This window comes from Chelonia mydas, chromosome 9 (genome assembly GCF_015237465.2).
Source record: "Chelonia mydas isolate rCheMyd1 chromosome 9, rCheMyd1.pri.v2, whole genome shotgun sequence".
Classification (NCBI taxonomy): domain Eukaryota; kingdom Metazoa; phylum Chordata; order Testudines; family Cheloniidae; genus Chelonia; species Chelonia mydas.
Window position 1 is genome coordinate 36,294,529 of NC_057855.1, and position 26,352 is coordinate 36,320,880.

At 42.9% G+C, this 26,352-nt stretch overlaps 1 protein-coding gene across 1 annotated transcript in view; it reads left to right on the forward strand.

The window, feature by feature from the left end:
• The first annotated feature begins 460 nt into the window (after nucleotides 1-460).
• The window catches only part of WDFY1 (WD repeat and FYVE domain containing 1), a 44,018-nt gene continuing 18,126 nt past the window's right edge, over nucleotides 461-26,352 (forward strand). Inside the window, exons 1-5 of the mRNA XM_007058181.4 lie at nucleotides 461-956; nucleotides 13,355-13,422; nucleotides 19,940-20,013; nucleotides 21,255-21,309; nucleotides 22,916-23,066. Of these exons, the coding sequence (XP_007058243.1) occupies nucleotides 820-956; nucleotides 13,355-13,422; nucleotides 19,940-20,013; nucleotides 21,255-21,309; nucleotides 22,916-23,066 (485 nt within the window). The 5' untranslated portion in view covers nucleotides 461-819. The remainder of the gene's footprint in view (nucleotides 957-13,354; nucleotides 13,423-19,939; nucleotides 20,014-21,254; nucleotides 21,310-22,915; nucleotides 23,067-26,352) is intronic.

The window sequence follows — 26,352 nt, forward strand, 5'->3', positions numbered from 1 at the left end:
CTGTGGCTCTCAGAGAGGTACTGCCCTGTGCACAACAGACCCTGCCCTGGAGAGCTCCCAGCCCTATGGGGAAAGCACAAGGTTGGGTTGGGCTGGCTGCTCACAGCTAGGGTTGCCAGCTTTGATTGGATGAATTCCTGGAGGTTTCATCACATGACATTATCTTTATTTAAAGATTAATCTGGAATTCCTGGAGACTCCAGGACACTCCTGGAGGGTTGGCAACTGTGCTCATGGTCCATCGTCCTCTGCTGCCATTAGGGGCCTGTGGGAGGCTGGTGCTCAGGGCCCTGTGCCAGCACCACTGGCATCTCAGGTTCCTGGATTACCCAGGAGGTGACTTCACCCTTATACACACACAACCCCCAAAAGAAAATTCCCAGCTTTTCTATGAAATACGACCCCTAATCTGCCCAGCGCAGGTGCAGAGCTATTTGTAGGAAAGCTCCATCACGCTGCGTGCTGCCCTGGGTCTTTTAGAGGCCCTGCTTCTCTGGAGAATACGCAGCCCATCCTCGGCGTCAGGACCTTTCAGAGGCTCCTCTACTTCAGAGTATACGGGAGCCTCTGACTGGCATTGGGCCTTCCGCTCTGCGTTGCTAGTCCGATACTAGGGGCGCTCCACTCCTTCCGGGAGCGTCACTACTCGTGATATTACGGGATCCTCCAGCGCCCAGTCCTTCCGGTGGCGCCGCTACACCTGATATTACGGGCACCCATCGCGTATTACCCCCCCCCACCCTCCTCCGCCCAGCAGAGCCTTTACCTCTGTCTGTCACTCAGCGGAGGGGCCGCCCCTGGCGGAGACTCCGCACCGAGATGGCGGCCGAGATCCATGCCAGGCCGCAGAGCAGCCGGCCCGTCCTGCTCAGTAAGGTCGAGGGGCACCAGGACGCGGTGAGCGCCGCTCTCCTCATCCCCAAGGAGGACGGGCTCATCACAGCCAGCGAGGACAGGTGGGCGCCGGGCCGCCCCACCCCACCCCGGGAGGGGACCCCTCAGCCCCCCGGTTCGAGGGCTCCGGCTCTCTCCGGGGAAGCCCGCTCGGCTCGCTGCCCAGGGCTGGCAGGCGGCGGAGGCTGCAGGTCGCTGCGTCTCAGCCCTCGGGGGGGCTGCCCCGCCCCCCGGCTACCCCGAGCAGCCCGCCCCCTCGCGGTGCCCCCTGGAGGAGCAGCTCGTGGGGGGCTCCCCGCTGGCCGCGCTCCGGCCCCTCCCGGCTCTGGCAGCGCCGCGCCCGGGAGTAGCCGGGGCGCGGGGGCGGGGGGTTGGCTGGGCTGCCCTCGTGCCGTTCCGGGGTGCCAGGGCTGTGGGTCAGAGCTGGCACTGAGGCGCCGCCTGCCTTCCCCAGGCAGGGCCGGGGCGGAGAGGGATCGGTAGGAAAAGCGTGTTAGTCCCAGCGGGACCCCTCCCCTCCAGAGGAGTGAAGTGCCGGGGCTGAGGCTTCGCTTACGAGGGCGCCGAGAGCTAGCGGCTCAGGGAGCGCTTTTCGGGCGCGGGAAAGCAGCGGGCTGCGGGCGGAGTAAGGCGTCCGTGCTCGTCAGTGAGCCCTGGGCTGCAGCTTTAGTGTTGCTTTAGGAATCCGATGCAGGTGGCTGGAAAAATCCGTTAGACACCTCGGTCCCGAGAAGCGCCTTTGTCCGTCCTGAGGAAGGTGTGCAGGCCTCTTCTTTAAACACCCGCTAAAGAGTCCGATGCTGTTCGCCGGTACGCTAGTGATCGCTAGAAATCAGAGTAACTCTGCTCAGACTTCTCTAGCACTGCATGCATCCGATGAAGTGAGCTGTAGCTCACGAAAGCTTATGCTCAAATAAATTTGTTAGACTCTAAGGTGCCACTAGGACTCCTTTTCTTCTGGCACTGAGAGTAGCTTCTGTAAACAGGAGTAGAATTTGGCTCTCGTTATTTTAAATTTGGGCCTGGGGTTGGAGAGAGGCGCAGTGTTGTGGGAGTCCAGCTGGATGTGAGAGATGTGGGATTGAGGGGCACAGTGTGAAAAGGCACTCTCTTTAAAGCATGAATTTTGCCAGAAGGCACAAAATAGAGACTGTTGCCATTAGCCATAAAGAAACAGTGAATTGCAACACTGATTAGGGAAAATGAATCACTTGTTACACTGGGAGTGGTGAATTGTGAAACTGAGCAAGAGTTGGCTAGCATACTGCCATTTGGGGTTGGTTAGGAATGAGAGGCACTTCTGAATACTAGAACCAACAAATACTTCAGACAACCTGTTTTGAGGATCTTGATGCACTTTGTGAACATAAATTAAGCTTCCCAATTCTCTTCTGAGGTAGGCAGGCAGATATTGTTACCTCTTTTACAGATGGGTAAATGGAGACATGTGGAAAGGTTAGATGGCTTCCCTGAATTAATGCAGAGCTAGGATTAGATCAGGCTTTCTTTTAATCACTAGATCACATTGCTTCTATGATTATTGGGAGGGGAAAGCAGCAAAACTTGGAAAAATCGGTGTCTTCTGTTGCCTTCTGTTGTGAAAAATACCTATTTAGTTAAAGAGAAGAACAGAGCCACTGGGGATTGTTGGGCTGGAAGGGAGGTGCAGCCATCAAGGTTGCCTGCAAGATGCTGTTGTGAAGTGGTGGTAGCTGGAGAACTTTCCAGCAGTTGGGAATGAAGCAGAAGAAATGGGAGCTTCTTTTTTTTTATCCAGTTCAAAACATTTCATTGTTTTCTGCTCTAGAGGAAAGTTATAGTCTAGACTGGATAAGGGCAGGGGTAATTATGAGACTGGAAAATATCCTCACATCAAAGCAGCAGCTGTCAATTGGGGAAAAAACAGTTACAGATAAGGACCATTATTTGTTATAAACATTGACTCAGTTTAAAACAACAAATAACTCTGCATGATATATGTTTGCAAGCATACTTGTTTATAGTGATTTCCTAAGGGAGGTTCTACAAACTGTGTATTTGTACTATGTACAGGTGTTAGGAATGGGTTTAGTAACTTAACAGTAGTAAACACTAAATGGGTTTAGTAACATAACACTAGTAAAGGAGTGACCAGCATTTCTCAAGGGAGAAGACAGAAAATGCTAATCCATATTTACTTTCTGTTCTGAGGAGGGATAACGTGAATGTTTTTTTTTCTGCTTAGCCTATCAAGAACTTCTTTAAATTCTGGAAAGAACTCGGATTCTAACATGTATTTTGTTGTGAGGAAGAAGTTAAAGACTGCATAAGGGAGTTTTGTAAACAAGTAGTCTTTGTTTATTGTTTGGATTAACATATGCAGAGCAGAGACAGAATTGCCTTTTGTGAGGTGGTTGGGAAACCCACTTCCATTTGATAAAGTAGATTAGAAGCTCTAGATTTCAGAGTAACGTTCTAGTCTTGGGCACATTTAGTCTTTAGCCCAGCCCTCATGATCATGGAGAAAAGTTCAAAAATGTGAACCTTGAAGGCTCAAATCAGAAAGCAAATGCAAAGTATCCAAAACTTTTATTTCAAAATCATGATTTGGGGGATCTGACTCTGATTTTTGAACACTTAGGATTGGCATTGCTGGATTTAGGAGCCGATCAGTGGGACATGTGCTTCTAAGTTACTTGCGTGGTTTTAAAAATACCACCCATAGGCAGCTAAATGTGGATTTAGGAGCTCTGGGGTGGGGCAGCGGAATGAGGAGTTTGGGGTGTAGGAGGGTGCTCCGGACTGGGATCAAGGGGTTCGAAGGGCAGAATGGGGATCAGGGCTCATGCAAGGGGTGGGATGCGGGGAGTGGGGAGGGGTATATGGCTCCATGCAGTGCTTATCGGAAGCAGTAGCATGTCCCACCTCCAGCTCCTATGTGGAGGCTTGGCCAGGCGGCTCTGCTGCCGCCCCCCCCCCCGCAACTCCCATCTGTCGAGGTTCCTGGCCAATGGACTGGAAGCTGTAGAGTTAGTGCTCAGGGACAGAGGCAGTGTGCAGAGCTGCCTGGCCGTGCCTCCCCAGCAACAGGGACTGGGAGTCCCATGCTGCCAGGCAGCTCTAAAGGCACGCTGCCTCTGTCTGCAGACACCACCCCCGCAGCTCCCATTGGCTAGGGTTCCCAGCCAATGGGCTGGGAGCCACGGAGTCAGCGCTTGGGGAGCAGGGACGGAGGCAGTGTGCCTGCAGAGGCGCCTGGCTGCGCCTGTGTCAGCAACGGCAGGGACGGGAGCTGCCTGAGGTGAGCCCCCACATGGACTTCAGTTTTTACCACGGACACGTAGCCGACTCCAGCACTATGTGCTGGGTCTGTGATCAGAGCAAGCCTGGGCCAGTTTCCTTAGCCCTGTTCCATGGAGATGGGGAAATCTTGTGTCCCATTAAATACCTGTGGGGGAAATATTCTGGATCTGTGTGAAGCCTGACCAACTCAACTTCCTCCCCCACTGCTCACTACAGCTGCTCTGGCACATGTCTCTTCTAATGCTGCTTAGGTGGCAGTGTGGAGCCAGCATTAGTGTGGTGGTCATTTATTTCAATATGCTTCCATGCAAAGGACGTAAGGGGGACAGTGATTTTTCAACACGTTATCCCTGCCAACCCTGAACAGCATTTTATGGCACTCTATCTCTAGCCCCAGAGCTATCAAAGGGCTGTTGCAAACAGTGGTGGTGGTGGAACTTCGCACAAAAAGGTTGCAACTACTTTTTGTCATGGTGTTAGGGTTAATAATGGGGTTGCTGCTTGCTCTCCCTATAATAATCTAAAGCTTGCTCAGATAGATACTGTATCCCCAATTCATACCAAAACATTCCAGCTTTTTTAAAGTCCAAAATGTCTTTTAAAAAGTGGCACACCAAAAGCGGTAAGGAACTGTAGCTCAAGACTGAGAGTCTATTAGCAGTCCTATAATCTGTTTCATTAGTCCAGGGAATTATTGTTTTGGTTCTTGGATTCTCAGGTTTCACCATTTGTTGCATTAGATTATATGTAAGAGAGTGCTTAGTCTCTTGAGAGTAGGGGGAATATAAGATTGTCATGTATCTCTGAGCCACAGCTTAATATGGTATCAAACTGTTTGTTTGACTTCAAACTTCGTGCTCATCTGCTTTTACTTCAGAACAGTGCTTGAACTTTGGGACAAAGGAGTTGTACAGCATAGGTGGCTGTTCCATACAGTAGCATCTCACATCTGCTGGCAGCAAAGAACAGGGATAACAATGGGAGCATTCTATCCCTCTGTCCCTCCCAGTTTAAGCAGCATGCCTCTGGGGTAGATTGTGGTGTAGTGGATAGTAAAACTTGATACAGGTAACATTGACATCAAGTTGGCTATGAACTAGTACTCTCCTCTGTTGTGCTAAGCATGTTTAACTATCACTGTACTAGGTAGGGCTTTATTAGCATTCAAACATTCCTTCAGGAATGTTGTAGGTTATTTTTTTAAAGGCAGTGCAGTGCTTTCAGTCAAGTTTGAAGTTTGTTGGACTAATGTGTGACTTTCCTGCCTTAGTTCATGCATAATATGCAACAACAGACCTTCTGTGGGTGGTGGAATTTTGCTATTGAAAATGTTCTGCGAAGAGGGAGATAGGGATCCTAGAAGAGTGAGCATTTGATCATTGTTCCATCATTGCTCCTATTAGGATTTCACTAATTGTTTGGGGTTTTTTGTCTTGTCTTGAAATGAAAACGCCCAAATGAGAATACTGGCACTTATGGCTAATGTAGTGCCCATCTTTTAAAAAAGGGAAGAAGGAGGATCCCGGGAACTACAGGCCAGTCAGCCTCACCTCAGTCCCTGGAAAAATCATGGAGCAGGTCCTCAAGGAATCAATTCTGAAGCACTTAGAGGAGAGGAAAGTGATCAGAACAGTCAGCAAGGATTCACCAAGGGCAAGTCATGCCTGACTAATCTAATTGTCTTCTATGACGAGATAAATGGCTCTGTGGATGAGGGGAAAGCAGTGAACATGTTGTTCCTTGACTTTAGCAAAGCTTTTGACACGGTCTCCCACGGTATTCTTGCCAGCAAGTTAAAGAAGTATGGGCTGGATGAATGGACTATAAGGTGGATAGAAAGCTGGCTAGATTGTCGGGTTCAACGGGTAGTGATCAATGGCTCCATGTCTAGTTGGCAGCCGGTATCAAGTGGAGTGCCCCAAGGGTTGGTCTTCGGGCCGGTTTTGTTCAATATCTTCATAAATGATTTGGAGGATGGTGTGGATTGCACCCTCAGCAAGTTTGCAGATGACACTAAACTGGGAGGAGAGGTAGATACCCTGGAGGGTAGGGATAGGATACAGAGGGCCCTAGACAAATTGGAGGATTGGGCCAAAAGAAATCTGATGAGGTTCAACAAGGACAAGTGCAGAGTCCTGCACTTAGGACGGAAGAATCCCATGCACTGCTACAGACTAGGGACCGAATCGCTAGGCAGCTGTTCTGCAGACAAGGACCTAGGGGTTACAGTGGACGAGAAGCTGGATATGAGTCAACAGTGTGCCCTTGTTGCCAATAAGGCCAATGGCATTTTGGGATGTATCTGTGGGGGCATTGCCAGCAGATGGAGGGACGTGATCGTTGCCCTCTATTTGACATTGGTGAGGCCTCATCTGGAGTACTGTGTCCAGTTTTGGGCCCCACGCTACAAGAAGGATGTGGAAAAATTGCAAAGAGTCCAGCGGAGGGCAACAAAAATGATTAGGGGACTGGAACACATGACTTATGAAGAGAGACTGAGGGAACTGGGATTGTTTAGTCTGCGGAAGAGAAGAATGAGGGGGGATTTGATAGCTGCTTTCCATTACCTGAAAGGGGGTTCCAAAGAGGATGGATCTAGACTGTTCTCAGTGGTAGCAGATGACAGAATAAGGAGTAATGGTCTCAAGTTGCAGTGGGGGAGGTTTAGGTTGGTTATTAGGAAAAACATTTTCACTAGGAGGGTGGTGGAGCACTGGAATGCGTACCTAGGGAGGTGGTGGAATCTCTTTCCTTAGAAGTTTTTAAGGTCAGGCTTGACAAAGCCCTGGCTGGGATGATTTAGTTGGGGATTGGTCCTGCTTTGAGCAGGGGGCTGGACTAGATGAGCTCCTGAGGTCCCTTCCAACCCTGATATTCTATGATTCTATCGTGTACAACACCACTAACAGGAAACATCCCTCCCAAAACCAAAAATACTCTTGTTATGGAACTTGCTCAAAGTCACAGTGAGTCAGTGACAGAACCAGAACTCAGGAGTCATCACTCTCCCATGCTCTGAATGCTTATCATGCTGACTCTCCAGCCTTTCACAATGCAGAGGAAAGGCATAAGCTAGTAACTCTAGAGTAGCTGAAATATTGAAATTCTGTAGGTTTTTAAAGAGAGTGAACTAATGTAACTTAGATATTCAAAGGTTATAATATGTTTCAATATTATCTTGTTGCACAGTGGTTATGTATTTTCTTTGTGTTATGGAGGGTGTTCATGGAGGCAGTAGCCTTGTTAAACTAGCTTTTCAAGTAATGCTCTAAATGCAACAGCCTGAAGAAAGCTGCTTGGGATGAAACTTTGGCTTGGCTTATGGCTGAAATTATTAAATGCACTTCGATTTTTATGCAAGTTCCAACTTCCCAATAGTGATGGTTTCTTGAACACGATGCTAGCTATATTCTCAGTGCTAAACTTTTGTTTCAGCTACAGTATTTATTTGGTAATTCTCTTCCGAAAATTTGCCACAGGCTTTTCAATAGCAGCTGTGATGAGTGAGTCAGTATATAGACTCACTATGTATCTCTTTTTTAACATCGCAGATCCACCTCCTTAAACTTATGGGTTCAGCTTGCACTTCCTAAATAATTTTATTTATTAAACTTTGTGTGGCTTTTATTTTTTAAGCCCTGGTTGGGAACTTACAGGGCATCACTTGTCAACATTGTAAATGGTTGTGGAGATAGCCAAAAGACCCTCAATGCAGATCTCACTAATGTGGGTTAATCACATCCTTATGGCACTATAGCACAACCTTTGAGTTACTGCTATGCAGGTGGAACTTGGGTGCAGAAAGAGAACAGTTCCCTAATATTCTATTCCTGTGGGGATATTTGTTCAATGATTATCAGTTTCAAATCAGTTTTTCAGTAGATGCAGGAGGTTGAATGCTACTCTTGGTAATGTTGTTGTAGGTCATAGTTTTCAGAGTAACAGCCGTGTTAGTCTGTATTCGCAAAAAGAAAAGGAGTACTTGTGGCACCTTAGAGACTAACCAATTTATTTGAGCATAAGCTTTCGTGAGCATCCGATGAAGTGAGCTGTAGCTCACGAAAGCTTATGCTCAAATAAATTGGTTAGTCTCTGACAAGTAGGTCATAATGTAACTCTGAACTTGTGTTGCTGCAAATGAGAGCAGAATCCAATCCTGAAACTAACACTGCAGTTAGATCATGTTTGTGTGTTTATCCAAGCACCTGTGACTTCTATCACAAGACTGATAAATCTCGAGCAAAGAAAACTATTTGTAATATGAAAGTTTCCAAGGGAATTGGAGAATACTCAACAATTTGTTGCTAGTTCTTGTTTCTGTAGGCATTTGTCTGAGCTTTTGTATTTACATGAAATGCATTTGAACTAAACTAATTTGCAAAGTAATCTTGAATTTCTTTTATAGTTCGTATGTAAATCAAGGGGCCAATTCAGGGACCATTAGAATTCATTGGCATACCTTTCAGTGGCTTGTTTGGGACCAGGATTTGGCCCTGGGGCAATAGTTTAGACAGTGGAAGAAGTGTTGCTTCTGTAGCTTGTATAAATGCAGCTGTAAATTAAGGTTGCATATATAATGTATCCATAACTTCTGAAAGTAGTGCATGGTGGCTGAAGACTTCTGTCTTCTAAGATTAACTTTGAAAGAAGCAATATTGATTGTAAGGTTTTGAAATGGGGACTGCATCTATGTACAGAAGAAATAAAGATTGGCCCACTTGTTGGATGCTGTCCTGTGACTTGGGAGATCAGAGTTCAGTTCTTTGCCTTGTCTCGGCCTTCCTGTGTGAGCTTGGGCAAGTCACTTAATCTCTCGGTGCCTCAGTTCCCCATCTGTAAAATGGGGATAATATGTTTCTATCTCATGGGATGTAGAGGATAAATGAATACATACACTGAGGCGCTCAAATAGAGTAGTGATGGAAGCTATGTAAGTTCTACCAATTCATGTTTACAGAGCACCTAGCACAATTCGATCCCAATATTTATTCAATCTTCTCAAGGCTACTTTAACTCAAATATGAAAATCACATTTTAATAACTAATGTGAACTTTAGTTCAGTTCAGACGTGCTGATACTGACCAGTAATTAACATTTCTTGACAAATAGTTTATTGCATCTTTTCATTTCAAGTTTAGGCTGCAAACTCTGCTGTTCAGGCTCAAGGATGCTGGTTGAATTAGATTTTTTTTTAATACTCTGTTCTGGAAACATGTCAATGGTAGTGTTCCGTTCAGTTTGCTGGAGATTTACGTTGTTCAGTCTGACAGCAAATTGTGCCTGCCTTGAAATTTTTGTTAGCCTATCAGAATTATTTGAAGCAAAAGTCATTAAGTGCTGCTACTTTTAAAGCAGAGGATGGTGTTTGTGCTGTACCAATATTTGCACACTCAGACTTGCTAATGGCACAAATGCAGGCTTACTTTCAGTTGTTGTTGTTTTTTCCAGACTCCTGGCCCTTGCATTTCCCCCCAAAAAAGTAGCCTAATTATTCAAAGAGGAGTCTAGAAAATAAGTTGGAGTTTAGCTGCACTGCATGAGTTGATGGAGTTCTGCAGAATTCCAGAACTTTTCCTTGGTCTTAATGTCTTCAGAAAGTTATCTCAAGTGACAAAATGTTTAACCAATGAAACACCAAGTGAGAAACTCCAATTGCTCAAATCTTGAGGACACAATAAATATGGTTTGTAACAGCTTCTGAAAAATACTTCATTTTAAATTAACATTTCATGCATGCTATATACCACACAATGAGTACAAACTGAAATTCACATATGGGCCTAGCTATGATTTGTAATATCTGTAGAAATCAGTTTGTCACCCTGGAGGGACTACTACGTTAGTGTAGCCACTTTTCACTTTATATTACATCCCAGAAAAGTATCCTTTAATGATTGCTTGAAATAAACAATGTAACAGAATATTTTACACTTCTGTTGTATCCGCGTTAATGTATCTCTAAGGTTAGCCTCACAACATCCATCTAAAATATTACCTCTGTTTCATAAGGGAATCTGAGGTACAGAGAAGTTAAGTGATGCTATCTACAGTCACAGAAGAGTCTATGGAAGGATAAGCAAGAACCAAATTTCCTGGAGTTCTAGTTCTGTATATTAAGCACTGGACCATTTGTTGAATAAAATGGGATTGAGAATGGATTGATAATGAAAGAGCTGGGGTTCATGAGTGATTTTTGGCTCTAATGTTGTGGAACTCCTGAAATGAATAGTGTACATAAGAGCGGTGTGTGGAAAGATCATTATTTGCTATAGGAGCACTTCATTCTAGCCCCTACTTGTATTAGAATTGGCATCACCTACCAATAGGGTGACCAGATAGCAACTGTGGAAAAAATGGGACAGGGGGTGGGGGGTAATAGGCGCCTATATAAGGAAAAGACCCCCAGAATGGCACTGTCCCTTTAAAAATGCAACATCTGGTCACCCTACCTACCAAGAAGTTCACTCGACTGTTCAGGAAGAGGAAAAGCATTGCAGATGCAGACAGCTAAGAGAAAAGAGAAGTGGAGAAATCAGTATTGGCTGTATAATTAGTCATTGCTGACAAGGGTCTCTTCAGATTTTGCTATGCTTCATAACATTATACGTTTACGGTACTAACAGAGGGACTGGAGCAATAATATTCTCATCAGTCTTGAATGATTGCAAAATGCAAACCTGTCATTGGTGGTTTAATTCTTATCTGGATTTCTTTTAAATCAAAATGAGAAGAAACTTTCTAAGAGATTTGTTTGGCTGACCTTTGCAGCTTGTCTCCAGCTATGTGGCCTTCAATGAGAGGAACTGTATCTTTGTAACAGATACTATATGCACCACGTTCTCAAGAAATTATCTGACTAGCAGCACACTGGCAATGTTATGTCTTCATGGTACTGTCTTCAAGAACAGTGAAATATACAAGAGACCTAAGAGGAAACAAAGGCTATATATGCTTGCAAAATCTGTAATGAATTTTCTCAATTGTTATGGTTACTGCAGTTCACTCTTCTGTCATTTGAGAACAAAGATAATTGAATTACTTTGGTCAAAAGTGAAAGAGGCTTGAATTAGTGCAGCTCAAAGCTGCACTTGGAAATTTTTCAAACCTTTTTGGTGAGTGTGATGAAGTTGCATAAAAAGCAGCAGGTAAATGATCTGAACTTTCTTAAAGCTATGGAAAAAATAATGGTGCTTATAGATTTTTTTTTTTTTTTTTTTTTTTTAATAGCAGTGCCCAAATGGAAGGAGCACATGGACTTTTTGGGAACAATGTTATGAATGGTTCACATCTGCTCTATTAAATGAGGGAAAACAACCCCTGCTTCTGTAAAGCATAATTTCTGGATCTTGCCACAGTCTGTGGATGGTGGTAGGGGAACCATGTCACTTACTCCAAATAAGACACATTTGTGGCAGATCACTCAAATCCCTCAGATATGTTGAGTGCAGTGTGGTGCATGGGATGACATGTTAAGTAAAAATTGAACAGCAGCTCGATGTCCAGCCTTCCTGGGGAAAATTGGGTATGTGGTCACATATGGTATAACTTTAATAATGCATATGCAAAGTCGCCAGCGTTAGGGGATGCATTGGCAACTCTAACTTTGCCATTTCAAAACTTTGGCATTCATACCAGTATGAACTGCAAACTGAATAGCATTTTTTTATGTAAAATTTTTGATTGTAATTCTAATATAATACACTGTAGTCCAGCCTTGAAAATACACTAATCCAAATGCCATATCTGTTTGTCCTCTTTCTTTCTTTTATTGTAGTTAAAATTAATTTAGTTGTCTAACAGTCTTGTGTGGGTGAGTTAAAAATGTAAGCTTGCTGTAACTTGTGACAGGACATAACTCTTCTAAAAAGCAATAAAATTGCCATTCCCCCTGCCACCCAAAACAATCAACCAACTACATCCAACATTTGTGAAAACAATGCATGTCTCTCTTTTTTTAAATTTGAATATCATATTTCATGGTAGTCTCTTGTAAATGTGATTTCCTCATTCCCTCAGGTTGTAATCTGTAACTACCGTCAAGATAACAGTATAAATGGAGGTCCAAATTACTCTCAGCCACAAAAGAGGAGACTAGCTAGCAAAGCCTTGGAAAAGTGGAAGTTAAAATTAGACAGGAAAAAAAAATCTACTTGAATCTTTCAATTTTTATTTTTAAATCTTCTGCCGAAACCTTTTTAAATATTTTTAAAAATTTCTTTAAATATATATCATATAAAAATATGGGTTTTCTACTTCTAGCTGTTCTTCCTCCTCTTCTTCCCCCGCACCCCCAAAAAACCTTCAGGGCAGGCACAGGAGCAACGGTACTAAATTTTCTGAAGATCACTTTTTCAGCCCTTTCCTTTCTTTTAAGGACCTGATCCTCCTGCACCATTGGATTCAATGGGAGCAGGCCTTATGTGCGCAAACCTGCATATTGTCTCCATTTCTGTTCTGTTTTTGTTGCTAATTTAAACAGATCAACAGTTTTTATTTGCATTTTATGTACAAGGGAACTCCCCTCAGCAGTACGTGATCTCATGCTAGTGCATGAGACCAAGAACAACTAACAACAAAATAGGGAAATTGGTCATACATAAAGTAATCCTAAGATTATGCATGGAAAAGGAAGGGGAATATGCAGTGGAATGGACTACAAAAGGAAGGGATTGAGCCACCATCACTGCTACTGTTCTATACAAGGGAGCAGCCCTGAAAAATGCAGAGAATCAGATTGGGTCACCCAACTGATCTTTTTGACCTACTGTCTGTTAGTTTGAATGTAATTATGTAGTATAAACATAAATATGATGATTATGTCTAAAATATGGTCTGGTTTGACAGTAGGATGACCTGATGCTTCCTGGATCAGGCTTAAATCTCTTCTTTTTGATTCTGACTGACAATATATAGAGATGGAAGGGTTGAAATAGTCTTCCTCAAAGCCTCCCATACCTACTCAGATAACATTACAACTGCTGTGGAGGAAGCTGTTCAGAGTACTCTCTGAAGGCATGATCCTGTACCATATTAAAATGGGGTAGTAGAAAAGCAGAGGGGTTACTGGAGTCTTTATAAAAAAAACAAAAAAAACACCCCACCAGTATAGGTGTAACGATTGATACACAAGCTTACAACTTTTTTCTTTTTCTTCCTCCTTTCTCCTACATCCTGCAGAACAATTCGAGTATGGCTGAAAAGGGACAGTGGCCAGTACTGGCCCAGCATTTACCACACAATGTCATGTAAGTAACACTATACATAAATGTACATGTTATGATGTATTAGTGTTGATTACTAGGTTCAGCCAAACATAGCCACAGAATGGACTCTATGTTAAATTCTTAATGTTAAAGAAAAGTAATTGTAATTTGTTTATGCTTAGGCTATGTGAAACCCCATTTGAATTAGAATAATTTAACACTAATTGTAGATAAGCTCAGAAACAGAAATATTTGCTGAGTTTTTAAGTTTCAGTATAAATGTACTAATTTTTTGTCAAAATAGTTCTTTAGTCTTATGTTTTGTTTTAAAGGGCATTGTGCCAACTCATATAATGGGGAACATCTTTAGTAATGATGTCTCATAGTTTGGCAACATTACACTTATATGCACTTTTTAAAGGAACACTCTCAAATTCTTTAGGTCTGAATTTGACTTAAAGTTTCTAGTGTGTGTGTATGTTTGCTGAATTCTGAATGTTTAGCCTTAAAACTCTTAATGAGAAATTAAAAACTGAAAGAGCATATTGTTTATTTATGTAGTATTATTGGAATCAGAAGTTGCTATTGCGCATGGTCCTGCTAGTGTATTTAAATATTTAGGAGTTGATCACGGGGGGGTAAATGCTTACTGTTAGTTGTGATGCTTCACTTCTTAGAACCTGAATGTATTGCCCATAAAATCTCTTCTGCTTTAATCTTTCTGCCTAAAGAATCACTACTTAAATGTAGAGCTGCTGCCTAGATGCTTTACATAAATGGTATTAAACCATGACAGTGTAGGATATACACAAACATAGGGCCAAGTGCTGCAGTACAATCAAAGCTACCATTGAAGACAGTGCAAGTTTTGACTGAGGACTGCAAGATTTGGCCCTTAACGTTCTGTTCTGTTTTCTCTGGTACAGTGCACGCCAACTAACAAATCTTAATTACAGGCTGAGCTGAACTAACCACTGAACTTCTGCATCAGCATCATTTTTTCTCAACCATTAATTTTTTAAAATAAATTTTGGGGTAGTCATGAAGGTCAAGAGGACTGGAAAAAGCTAATGTTTTTGCAAAAATTGGGTTGTAAATTAGGATCCAGGAAACTGTAGGCTAGTTAGACCGACATCAATCCCAGGCAAAATCCCAGCCTTGGAAAAGCTGATCTGGGATGCAGTCAGAAAGAATTACAGGATTGTAGCATGATTAAGCTAATCAGTATGTTTTTACAGAAAAAACATCTTGTCAAATTTACCGGTTTTTGAGAGTTTGGTTGATAAAGGTGGAAACATAGTATGCTTAGACTTTTGTAAGGCATTTGATATATTCCCACATAACATTCTGTTTTGGGGAGGAACCTCTTGAAGATCAATGCAGCCCACATTGAATGGATGAATAACTGATAGCTCACAAAAAGTAATTGTAAACAGGGAATAGTGATCCAGTGGAGGTGTTTCTCATGGGGTCTGTCTGGGATCTGTTCTTGGCCCAATGCTATTCAATATCTTTGTCAATGATTTAGAAGAAAATATAAGATCATTGCTGGTAAAATTTGCAGATGACACAAATTAGTGGAATGGTAAATGATGGGAACAGGTTAGTTACAGGACCTGAATCATTCAGTGGGCTTATTTGAGCATGCATTTTAATGTTGCCAAATGTAAGGTCATACATCTAGGAGCAAAGAATATAGGTCACACTTGTAAGATTGGGGACTGTATCCTAAAAGCAGTGAGACTCTAAAAGGTTTAGGGGTCATAGAACACAACCAGTTGAATATGAGCTTCCAGTACTATGGCGTAGCTAAGAGGGTGAATGTGATCCTAGAATGTATAAGAGGGATAATATCAAGAAGGATTCAGGAGGTGGTATTATCTCTGCATATGGCATTAGTGAGACCATTACTGGAATGCTGTGTCCAGTTCTGGTGTCAACAGTTTTTAAAAAAAAGTTGAAAAACCGTGTAGGTTCAGCAAAGAGCTACAAGAATGAATCAGGCAGGGTGGATTTGATTTAAATCACTAGTCAGGAAGACTCGATTTAATCATGGATTTCTACATAAAAGTGCATTCTTGTTGGTTGTTATAACCTTAATACATATTCTTCACAACTCAGATAGATGTAAGTTTCATTTTTAGAAGGTACACACTGTACGTTTTTAAAATTATTTAATTTGAAAACTTTTCAGGTTAGTTTTACAGCTGTATGAGAAAATGAATGATTGTTTGGTTATTTCATTTACCAAAGGTAATTGAAGCAGATATTTATGAAGTCATTGGGAGGTGAACTATCTCCAATTCAACAAGTTAATCATTACTATTTGGAGGATTTTCTTGCCATGCTGAATTAGGAGGAGAACATTACCAGACGGACATTTAAATTGTTTTATTGAACTAAAACAATATTACGTATTGTGGAATTTTTTCTTCAACAGCAAACATATGTTTTTAAAAAACAAGCATATGAGTTTGAATTTAGGTAAACATTTAAATTTTTTAAAAACAGGTTTGATTTTGTTAAAATTGTTTAACTTAAATAGTCTATTTAATTTATTTATTAAAATATTTCATGTCAGCCAGGTCAACATGAGAAACTTAAAATATTGGCTTCTGCAGCTAACTCAGTTGTCTTCACCTTCATTTTCCTATTTGTTTACAATTTGAAAAAGAAAAACAAGCTTTCTTGCTTTTTTAGGTCCTAAATGATTTCTCAATTTGAAATGAATTCATCCAAAGGGGAAAAATATTCTTTCGACACCAATAGAAGAAGCTATTGCTGTTAAAAGTGAGATTATCACATCAACAGTCGCTGAATCCAAGTGCTTAAGTGACTTGTACCAGTTCACTGGTGTGACTTTATTTTAAAAAGTCATCAGCAAATATATATTTCTTGAATGGTTCTTATTTCTAAACTGGCTCTTTTATGGCCTGCTGTCATTGTAGGTTTTCCCTTCTAGTGAGAGAGTGGTATGGTAGATCTCAAATCAATGAAATCTACCCTCAAAGACCTCAAGGCTTCTGGAATATGCTGCTCAGACAATTTCACTTTTGTTTCTACTGCCTGTCCCTCCCTTCTCACGTTTATCTCCAGACGTCTTCTCCTTATCCAGATCTGTTCCGCCCCCAGCAATCTTCTATTCATTGAACTTTTTGAAACTTTGCATTTTTAGAGAGAGGTAAGGGAGTGACTCTGTACACAAATTTGCAGAGGGACAATAGGATTGAGGTCTGTTATTTCTCACCTCTATATTTTATTTATTTAAAAACATTTTTGCTATTAACAAGCATGTTATCTCTGGAGACACAAATCCACAGTTTGAGAACTGCAAAACTAAGCATCTGATGGTATCTTCTAGACCAGGGGTCTGCAACCTATGGCTCGCGTGCCAAAGATGGCACGCGAGCTGATTTTTTTTCTTTTATTTTTTTTTAATGGCACACTGCTGCCTGCCGGGTCCCAGCCGCCGGCCCTGCTAAGCCCGTTGCCGAACTCAGGCCTGGACCCCGGCAGGCAGCAGCATGCCATTAAAAATCCTGCCCGCCCTGGCCAGCTCTTCTCCGTGTCCTCCTTCCCCCCCATCTTGCGGGGGCAGGGTGAAGAAGCTTGGTCCTGCCAGCTGCTGCTGCAGGGCAGGCAAGCTCCCCTTCCCCGCTGTGCTGGCTTCCTGCCCCTCCTCTTCTCCCTCCCTGCTGCCAATCAGCTGATGGCCCTTACGAGGGAGGGAGCGGAGCCACAGCGTGCTCTGGGGAGGAGGCAGAGAAGAGGTGGGGACAGGGCCTTGGGGAAGGGGGGGGAAATCAGGGCATATTCCCTCCAGCCCCCTGCCGTGAGCCGCTCTGGGCAGGGGGCTGGGACCACCCCCATGACCCAAGCCCACATCCCCAGCCCTCTGCCCTGACCCCTGCACCCCGCCATGACCCCAGCCTTGATTCCTGCACCCTCCTCACACACCCCACCAGCCCTCTGCCCTGACCCTGGTACCCCCCACAACCCCAGCCTTGACTCCAGCACCCCCACAAATACCCAGCGCCACCATGTCCTGACTCCTGCACCCTCCTCACACATACCCAGCCCCCCCATGCCATGACCCCCCCACATTCTTACCCCCACCCTGAGCACCAAACGGGAGCTCCTGCACCCCTCCCCACATTCCTACCTTCACCCCTCTGCCAGGTAAGCACTCCACACCCAAACCTCCTGCCCCAACCTTGAGCCCCCTACCTCATACTAACTCCTGGCCAGACCCAACACTCCAACCCCCAGCCTGCTTCTTCACCCCCAGCCCTGTGCTCAGTGCACTCCCACCCTCAGCTCAGTGCAGAGAGAGGAAGAGAATGGGCTAGAAGCAGGGAGAAGGTAGGTACCCACTCTGTGTGGGCAGGGCTGGGATCCCAGACCGGCAGCGGGCTGAGCAGTGCCGGCAGCCGGGACCCTGGCTGGCAGGAGCCAGCAGACGGAACCCCAGACCAGCAGTGGGCTGAGCCGCTCAGCCCATTGCCGGTCTGGGGTCCCAGTCCCCGGCCCCGCTCAGCCCGCTGCCAGTCTGGGGTTCTGGCTGCCAGCTCCTTGCTGGTCTGGGGTCCTGGCAGCAGGCCCCGCTCAGCCTGCTGCCAGCCTATGTGAACGGAACCCCAGGCTGGCAGCGGGCTGGTGGCATAAGATCAGGATTTTAATTTAATTTTAAATGAAGCTGCTTAAACATTTTGAAAACCTTGTTTACTTTACATACTGACAATAGTTAGTTATATAATATATAGACTTATAGAGAGACCTTCTAAAAATGGTTAAAATGTATTACTGGCACATGAAACCTTAAATTAGAGTGAATAAATGAAGACTCGGCACACCACTTCTGAAAGGTTGTCGACCCCTGTTTTAGGCTGAGCACTTAGTCCCATTGGGTAGATAAAAAGATTAACCTAAATTTATACAGAAGCCCCTAGAACACCATTAAATTGGGTACCTAATCCATGAACTATTGGAACTCATTTACAAAACTTTTCTTAAACATTATGTGAATATATTGTCTCATACTATAGAATTAGAATTTATAATCCCTATTCCATGACGAGATATCTTTGAGTTATAATGTATCTTAATTAAAGCTATCTTTAGGTAAGGTTTTTTCCTCAAAGCACTTTATCAAAAAAAATCTGATTTTAAAAAAAAAATTAAATCATTTTTATTCACCCTGGATTCAGGGTCTGGAAAACAAACCTTCTAATGAGACTCTAAAAAAGCTCTATCTATTTAATTTATCCAAGAGAAGTTTAAGGAGGTGATGTGACCATAGTCTACAAGTGCCTATGTGGGAAAGAGATTTGATAGCTTTTTTTATCTAGCAGAAAAAGACATGCGATCCAGTGGGTTGGAAGCTGAAGCTAAACACATTCAGACTAGAAATAAGGTCCTCATTTCACAGTGCGGGTAACTAACCAATGGAACAATTTGGTTAGCAATTATGTGGATTCCCTTTCTCTTGAAATCAAGACTAGATAGTCTAAAAGACTTACTGTAGCTCAAACAGAAGGTTTAGGCTTGATACAGAAATTACTTGGTGAGGTTCTTTGTCCTGTGTTATGCAGGAGAGCCAATTAGATTATTGGAATGGTCTTGTCTAGCATTATGTATCAAAGGAAACTGGAAAAAGAATCATTAACTTTAAGTTGCATTAGATGTGCAAAGAAATATCCGCCAAGGTATTAGAGGGAAAACAGTAAATCAGAGCCTCTCCCCCACAAAAAGATGTGGCTAGTGTTGCGAAAGATTAATCATTTTGGTGATGTAGAATTTGTGATAAAATGATTTGTCACCCTTATTTATTTTTGCATTAAATTTTTTAATTCCTCTTTCATTGTCTGTCTTGTAGCTCGGTTCACCACATTCTCACTAAGTACGTCTAAAGACATTCTTCCCTTTTTTGAAGTTTCTTCTGGTTTTGTAATGGGCTCTCAGAATAGACTGCATATAATCAGATGAGAGAGAATCTTTTTGCATGGCTGCCAACAGAATCACAAAATATAATTGTTTACCACAACAGATGTGCAAGGTTTGAAATGCATGGTCAGACACGAGGTTAACATGTGATCAAATATTATTTCTGCCCTGAAGTCTGCCTCCTCTAGCAGTACCTTATGCCAACTCAAGAAAGGTCCTGAATAGTTGCTCTGTCATGCAGTTCAAAGACTTTGAACTTGAGATAACATAGCAAGCTTTGCTTTTAGATGTCAGCTTCTGTGTATGAACTCTTCAAGACAGATTTTCAGTCCTGGTCAAATTCCATTTGTTCATTCCAGTTTGTGGCTGGAATTAATGGGGTGTGTTTCCTTTACAGCACTACTATACCTTGCTGTAGCCTAGCAACAGGGAATTAAATCTTTCAAACAAAGCAAAGACACACACAATAAAATAAGACCGTCTCTTCAGTTGGAGCCTGACTGTCAATCTGTTTATCAAAACCAGGCATCTTCCTTCCTAGAGGCCAAAAACATTCAGTGTTAATTGTGATATGATATGTACTTTAACAATTGTCTTGTGATGGTCTTCTTGGCAGCTCCTTGTTCAGCTATGGCTTATCATCATGACAGCAGAAGAATATTTGTAGGCCAGGATAATGGTGCCATTATGGTAAGTTTTTGCTGCTGCAGTTTCTTTTAAGAACACAAGTTAATTGTGAAGCTTCTTTGGTAGTGGCTGAATAATTGCAGACTTGACTGAATTGTCCATGAGCAGTATATATAGCCAGCCCTTTATTTTATACTTAAATCAAGCTATAGAATAACTGAAAACTGTTTGCGTGTTTTAGGGAAGTAATCTGTTTCCTTGCTGTGGGGCTTCGTGTCCTTGTGTTTGATTCTAGTCCATAGTTCTTGCACACCTAGCTCTATGGCATTAGTGTCCAGCCCTTTCTCTGTCCTTTGTGTGGGTCACCCAATCATGCATCCCTCACCTCGTTCCTTGGTGCAGAGGCTACATCCTTCCTTGTCTCTCCTGTTTTCTTGTCGTGTTTTACACTCTCTTGTTTTTCCCCCTTTGTTGCCACATGTACTTTCTCCCACAAAAAATGTTGCAGAGAGCAACCCTCTGTTACAAACAAGGGGAGAAAAGGGTGGCGGGAACACACAACTAACCTCAGAGAAGGGATGAAAACTTGTGACTGCCAAAAGCTTCACTTCCATAAGAAACCCTTAAAAATACAAGGTGATGCAGGTTAGGGTAACTGTTAATACCTGATGAAATTTCTCCTTTTTTCCTTCCAACACATTGTCTTTGGTCGACTTGATTCCGAATGCAAATCCTCTGTTGAAAAGATGAGTGATTCATCTCCATGCAGCTGATACAAATAAATCTGCACTTTAACCTGTGGTCAGCGTGGTACTGAGTGTAGTATCTGCCAGCCTGTGGCTTCCAAGGGTTGATCTCCACTAGAAAATTAGATTGACCCAGCTACGTTGTTCAGGGGTGTAAAAAATCCCCACCCCTGAGTCACATGGTTTAGCCAACCTAAGTCCCTGTGTGTACGCACTAGGTTGATGGAGGAATTCTTCCACCAACATAGCTACTGCCTCTTGGGAAGTGAATTAACTACAACGATGGGAGAACCCCTTTCTTTGCTGTAGTAAGTGTCTATACTGAAGTGCTTCAGTGGTGCAGCTGTATTGTTTCAAGTGTAGACAAGCCCTGAGGACAAACCTATCTTTTTGTAGCTGGATAGGTTGTTGTTGGCTGCCAACTTAAGTCTGTTGCTTATATGAGGTTATTCCTGTGTTCTTGGTGCTAAAGATTTTCCTCAGTCAGTCTGATTCCCATTTCAACCTGAGAGGATGTGCCGTTTTACTTCATCTAACTGTGTGTTTCCTTGATATTAGGAATTCCATATCTCAGAAGACTTTAATAAGATGAACTTTGTCAAGACGTACCCAGGTAATACAGCATGGGGTCTTCGCTAATGTGTTTACTTCGCAGATGAGATTTTTAAAACATTCGATACATTGGGAGGCACCTTCATAATTGAGCCTAGACATTGACTCTAACTTTAATAGTATGAAAGATATCGGTAAATTACTTGTAATTACCTTTTAATCAAAATAGGATCAATTTGTGTAGCCCAAGTATAGGATTTTAGAATGTGTTCGACGTCTAAAATTATTTTTTTGCCATAGTCTTACTGCAAAGCTGCTGGCTTCATTGTGATATAGTTGGCTATGGAGAACATTCCTTCTGAAAAGCTTTACGTTCAGAACCAATATAACGAATATAAAGAAAACAAAACACTCTGACAGTCTGACCCAAATCTTTTAGAAGTTTGAGAGTGGGAGGTGGTTGCAGTGTGAAGGTCATCACAGGTGGGAGCTAGGAATTCCCAGAGGATGGAGAGTAGGAGCTGTATTAAAACCTCACATAACTGTAAGGTAATGTGCTGAATGTCTCTAACTCTGGTTATATTGTTTACCACTGATCAGTGGTAATACATTTGTGGATGCTTTAATCTGCAGATGACTTTCTAAAGGGGGGAAAACTGATGCAGTACTGGTGTCTAATATAAGGAGAGGGGGAAATTCTGCTCTTTAAAAACAGTTTGGTGGTATAGTCCTAATAGAGGGTAGTACTTACGTAGGTGCAATAATTAGGCCAAAATACCTGTTACTAAACACTGGGACTCTTGGGTCTTAGTTGAAGTAATAAGAACTGAGTAGTACAGTAAGAATTGAAATCATACAAGATCCCCATTCATCAGGTATTTCTGGCAGAAGAGGGGACTACTCTGTTAAAACTAATGTAGATGAAAGATACAAGGTTCTTTCCAAGCATTATTTAGTATTTCTTCTAAAGAATGTACAGCCAAATTCAGTCACTCCTATTCCACAGTTATTAATTAATAACTTGACAATGTACAGAAGACTTTGTACTGACAGCTAAAAATATAGGAAAACAAAATACAGCTTGTCTTATGACTTCCTATCATCCTCTAATGGAAAAGGGTGTTCTTGTTTAAAAGAGAGAGCTTGTTTTTAAAAGCTACAAAAGCCCCTTTATCCTAAAAGCAGATGACTTTACATTTCAGTCCAAAAGAAGTATATCTAATACACCCTCCCCCTATATTCTTTCTTCCATTTCTGTCTCCTCTACATCTTTCTTTCTTTCTTTCTTAAATGATCTCAGCACTGTACAGAGTGCTCTCATTGGAGTTCAGTTGCCAGCATGCCCTCAAAGGAGAGGGAATGAGGGAAATCACTAAATGAAAGGACAATTCAAATGAGCTGACTTCTTTTTCTGACATGCCTGATTCATTAAAGGCCAATCACTGAGATGGAAAATGCAAAATAAATTGAGAACTTTGCTAACCTTATCAAACGTTGGGGCTGCAGTAAGTGTGACAGTGAAGGTAAAATTCTTTCTTCCTGCAATAACTCACCCTCCCCCCCACCCCCCAGACACACTTTCAACCTGTGTTTCTAACTGTGTAACTGAAGATTTGATTGAAATATTTCTATCTGAAGTGCTTAGATCCTTTGCTTCATTTCCACAGCTCATCAGAATCGGGTGTCGGCTGTCATTTTCTGCCTGGCAGCAGAGTGGGTTATCAGTACTGGCCATGACAAGTGTGTCAGCTGGATGTGCACCAGGAGTGGGAATATGCTGGGAAGACATTACTTCACCTCTTGGGCTTCATGTTTACAGTATCCATCAAAAATGATCACATTACTAACAAACCACAAGACAAAATTTTATCATTACAAAATCCACTGCAGTATAGTTAGCATAGAAAGTATTAAATAACTAATACTAAACTACACTTGGCAAAATTCAGTTTTTGTGATGCTGTATCTTTTTTTTTTTTTTTTATTTTTCAGTGTATTTTTTCACTTATTTGAATTTAGAGTTCGCAATCTACAATGGCTCCCCCGGTTAATAGTATGATTCTACTGTTCAGATTCTTTAAAATGCATAGCTTCTAGCTTACCAAATTACAAGAATACATCTTAAAGATACTGAAACTTCTGTTCTTCGGTTTCTCTCCACAGCACATATATAACTTGCTATCCTGTTTATCCAGGTCATTCTTCTGTCAAAAAAATTTTTAATTAAAAAGACAATCTAAAAATGCTCATATGATTGTTGGCCTCCTATACACATTTAAAAATTGGGATTAGACTGAATTGTTAGTAATTGAACAGAAACAGGTAGCTTACATGGTATGCAGATTTGATTTAAGAAGATGGAAATAGCATGGCATCTTATGCACTGAAGGCACACAACTTAAATATCTTATCCAGAAATTTAATACACAAAGTATGAACGTTGTCGGCATCTGCTATGTCTCTCCAAGTTGAGGCATAGTGTATGTCTACACTAGAAATGTAAGTCGACCTCTATTAGGTTGATTTACAGCCACTGCAGTGGTGCATGTCCAAACTACCCTTTTTGTGTCAGTGGTGCATGTGCTAACCAGGAGCGCTTCCACTGACGTAAGAAGGGGAAAGTGGGGAGCTGAGAGACTGGACTCTCATCTCCTTTGGTAGCTCCCTGCCAAGACCCCAGCTTCTCCACCGGCTCCCGGTGTGCTGCCCCTTCACCCCCTCGCCCCATTCCCCACAGGGAGTGGAGGAAGTTTTCGGCCGTGAAATTGACAAGGCTTCCAGGCTCCCGCTGGGGTGCTGTGGGGGCAGCTGTAAAATTGACAAGACAGCCAACAGCCGATGTAAAGGACGTAGTGTCTACATAGACACTGTGCCGACATAAGCCTTTCACCTCTGGTGGAGGTGGAGTAGTTATGTCGGTATAGTAGTGCACTTACATCAGCGGGAGGAAGGCTGTAGTGTAGACACTGATATAATTAGGTTGACATAAGCCAGTGGCTCTCACTTTTTTACTGGTGACCCCTTTCACATAGCAAGCTTCTGAGTGTGACCCCCTCCTTATAAATTAAAAACACTTGTTAATATATTTAACACCATTATAAATGCTGGAGGCAAAGCGGAGTTTGGGGTGGAGGTTGACCGCTCGTGACCCACCATGTAATAACCTCATGACCCCCTGAGGGGTTGAGAACGGCTGACATAAGCTGTCTTATGTCAACCTAACTGTGTAGTGTAGACCAGCCCACAATCTATATCCCAGAATAAATCTTACAAGATATATATATTGTATGGGGTGTAGTTATCTACCCATCAGCCCTTCCGTAGCTCCTTTCATTAGGGCTATTTCATGTCCTATTAATATGTGCCATATTTTTGACAATCAATTCAGATTTAGCGAGTCAGAACATAGAGATAAAAAAGAATGAACTAGTTGATCTTACGGTTCTTTCTTCCTTTCTGTCCTCCCTGTCCCGCAGTAGGATTGTTCCCTACTGTGTATTTTCTAGTCTTCTGTCTGGGACAGCTTTAAATTCCGAAGTGACAAGGCCCACTGCTTCCCTTGGAAGCCTGTTCCTCTGCCTAGTGGATTTTGTTGTTGGAAAGCTTTTCGTGATGTTAAGCCTTAAGGTTTCCTCTCATTACTCCTAATGATAGGCCATTGTGCTGTACTTGGTGACTCTTCTCTCCACAGTTGCAGACTGATGTGCCAATTTCCTTTGCCAAACTACATATCTTTTTATCCTACTAAATCTGTCAGTTTCTCCAGCTTCCTGATCATGTTTGTCTGATCTCTTCTAGACTCACTCCATTTTGTCTGTTACCAGGTTCAAGGAATGAAATGCTTAGTGGGAACATAATTCATAAGCTGCATAGCCAGAGCTGTTTATAAACGGGGTCTAATATCTCTTAATGTCATGCCTGTGTATCATTGGCTTAAACTAAAGTGCATCTTTTTTGCTGCTCAATACTGCAAGCTCGTGTTGGATTTCTTGTCGTTGGACATTTTAACATTCCTGGTTTTGTTCCTTTTATTGAATAGGTGCGTCCAGTTGTGGGGGCGAGGCCGGAAGCAGGGGAGATGAAGGGGCAGGGCCCAAGCTGGAAGGGAAGAGGTGGGGCCAGAGCCTCTCCTCTTCTGGCAACGCTGTCTGGTGCAGCACGCAGTGGCTGCACTCTCCCAGGCAGCCTCTGGCCACGCTGCTTGCCTGGGACAGCCCAGGCAGTGTGGCCGGAGGCTGCCTGGGAGATTGCATTAGTGGCTCCACACATGCCAGGGGGACATGAGCAGAGCTCCCCCTCCCCCTGCCAGGTAATGTGGGATGGGGAGAGGTTGGGGCCCCTGGGCTGGGGGCAGGGCAGGGGAGTCACATGGGGGGATCATGTGGTGGGGCGGGGACAGGTCACATGGGGTGGTCACGTGCCCCCCCCTTAGCTGGTGCCCCCTTTGTGTCCCTGCCACTAGTTGCCTCACTCCTCTTAAAAATGGTAACCCTCCAGCAGTATAGTTCCCCAAACCATGTGCCAAGGGATTAGCTCTATACCAAATAGAGAAGAATGCTTCATGCTGAGTTGCCAACACTGCTTTGAAGCATGTGTGTTCTTTTGAGGTCTATGCACTGATTTGGCCTACCACACTTGCAAAACACAATACCAAAAACTGAAAGTAGCTCTGTCTTCCTACATTTGTTTTTTCTTGGCGATGCTCTGTTTCACACCAGTCTCTTCTAAGTGAGGTATGTTGACATAACAGTACAGAACTGTGCATAATAAGTGCTCATTACAAGATCTGTTCACAAAACAATCCGGTGTTCACCCCCAACCCCCGAGTTCTCATCCATAAGCATCCAGTGGAAACTCTGGTCACTAACTAATCCTTAATCATTTCAGTGAATATCTGGAACAGATTGCTCCTAGGAAAGGGGGAAATTTAGAATACTTTGTTTTTAACAGAAAATGTTTTTTTAGCTTTTCATGGCATGGCCTTTTATTTTCTTCAAAGGAAATTGCTTCCTGTCAACACATTGTGTGCTTGAATCATTAACAGTGGGGAGCAAATGACCAGCTTGTCAGTATGTACGCTTGAATATTCAGCACAATCGTGAAA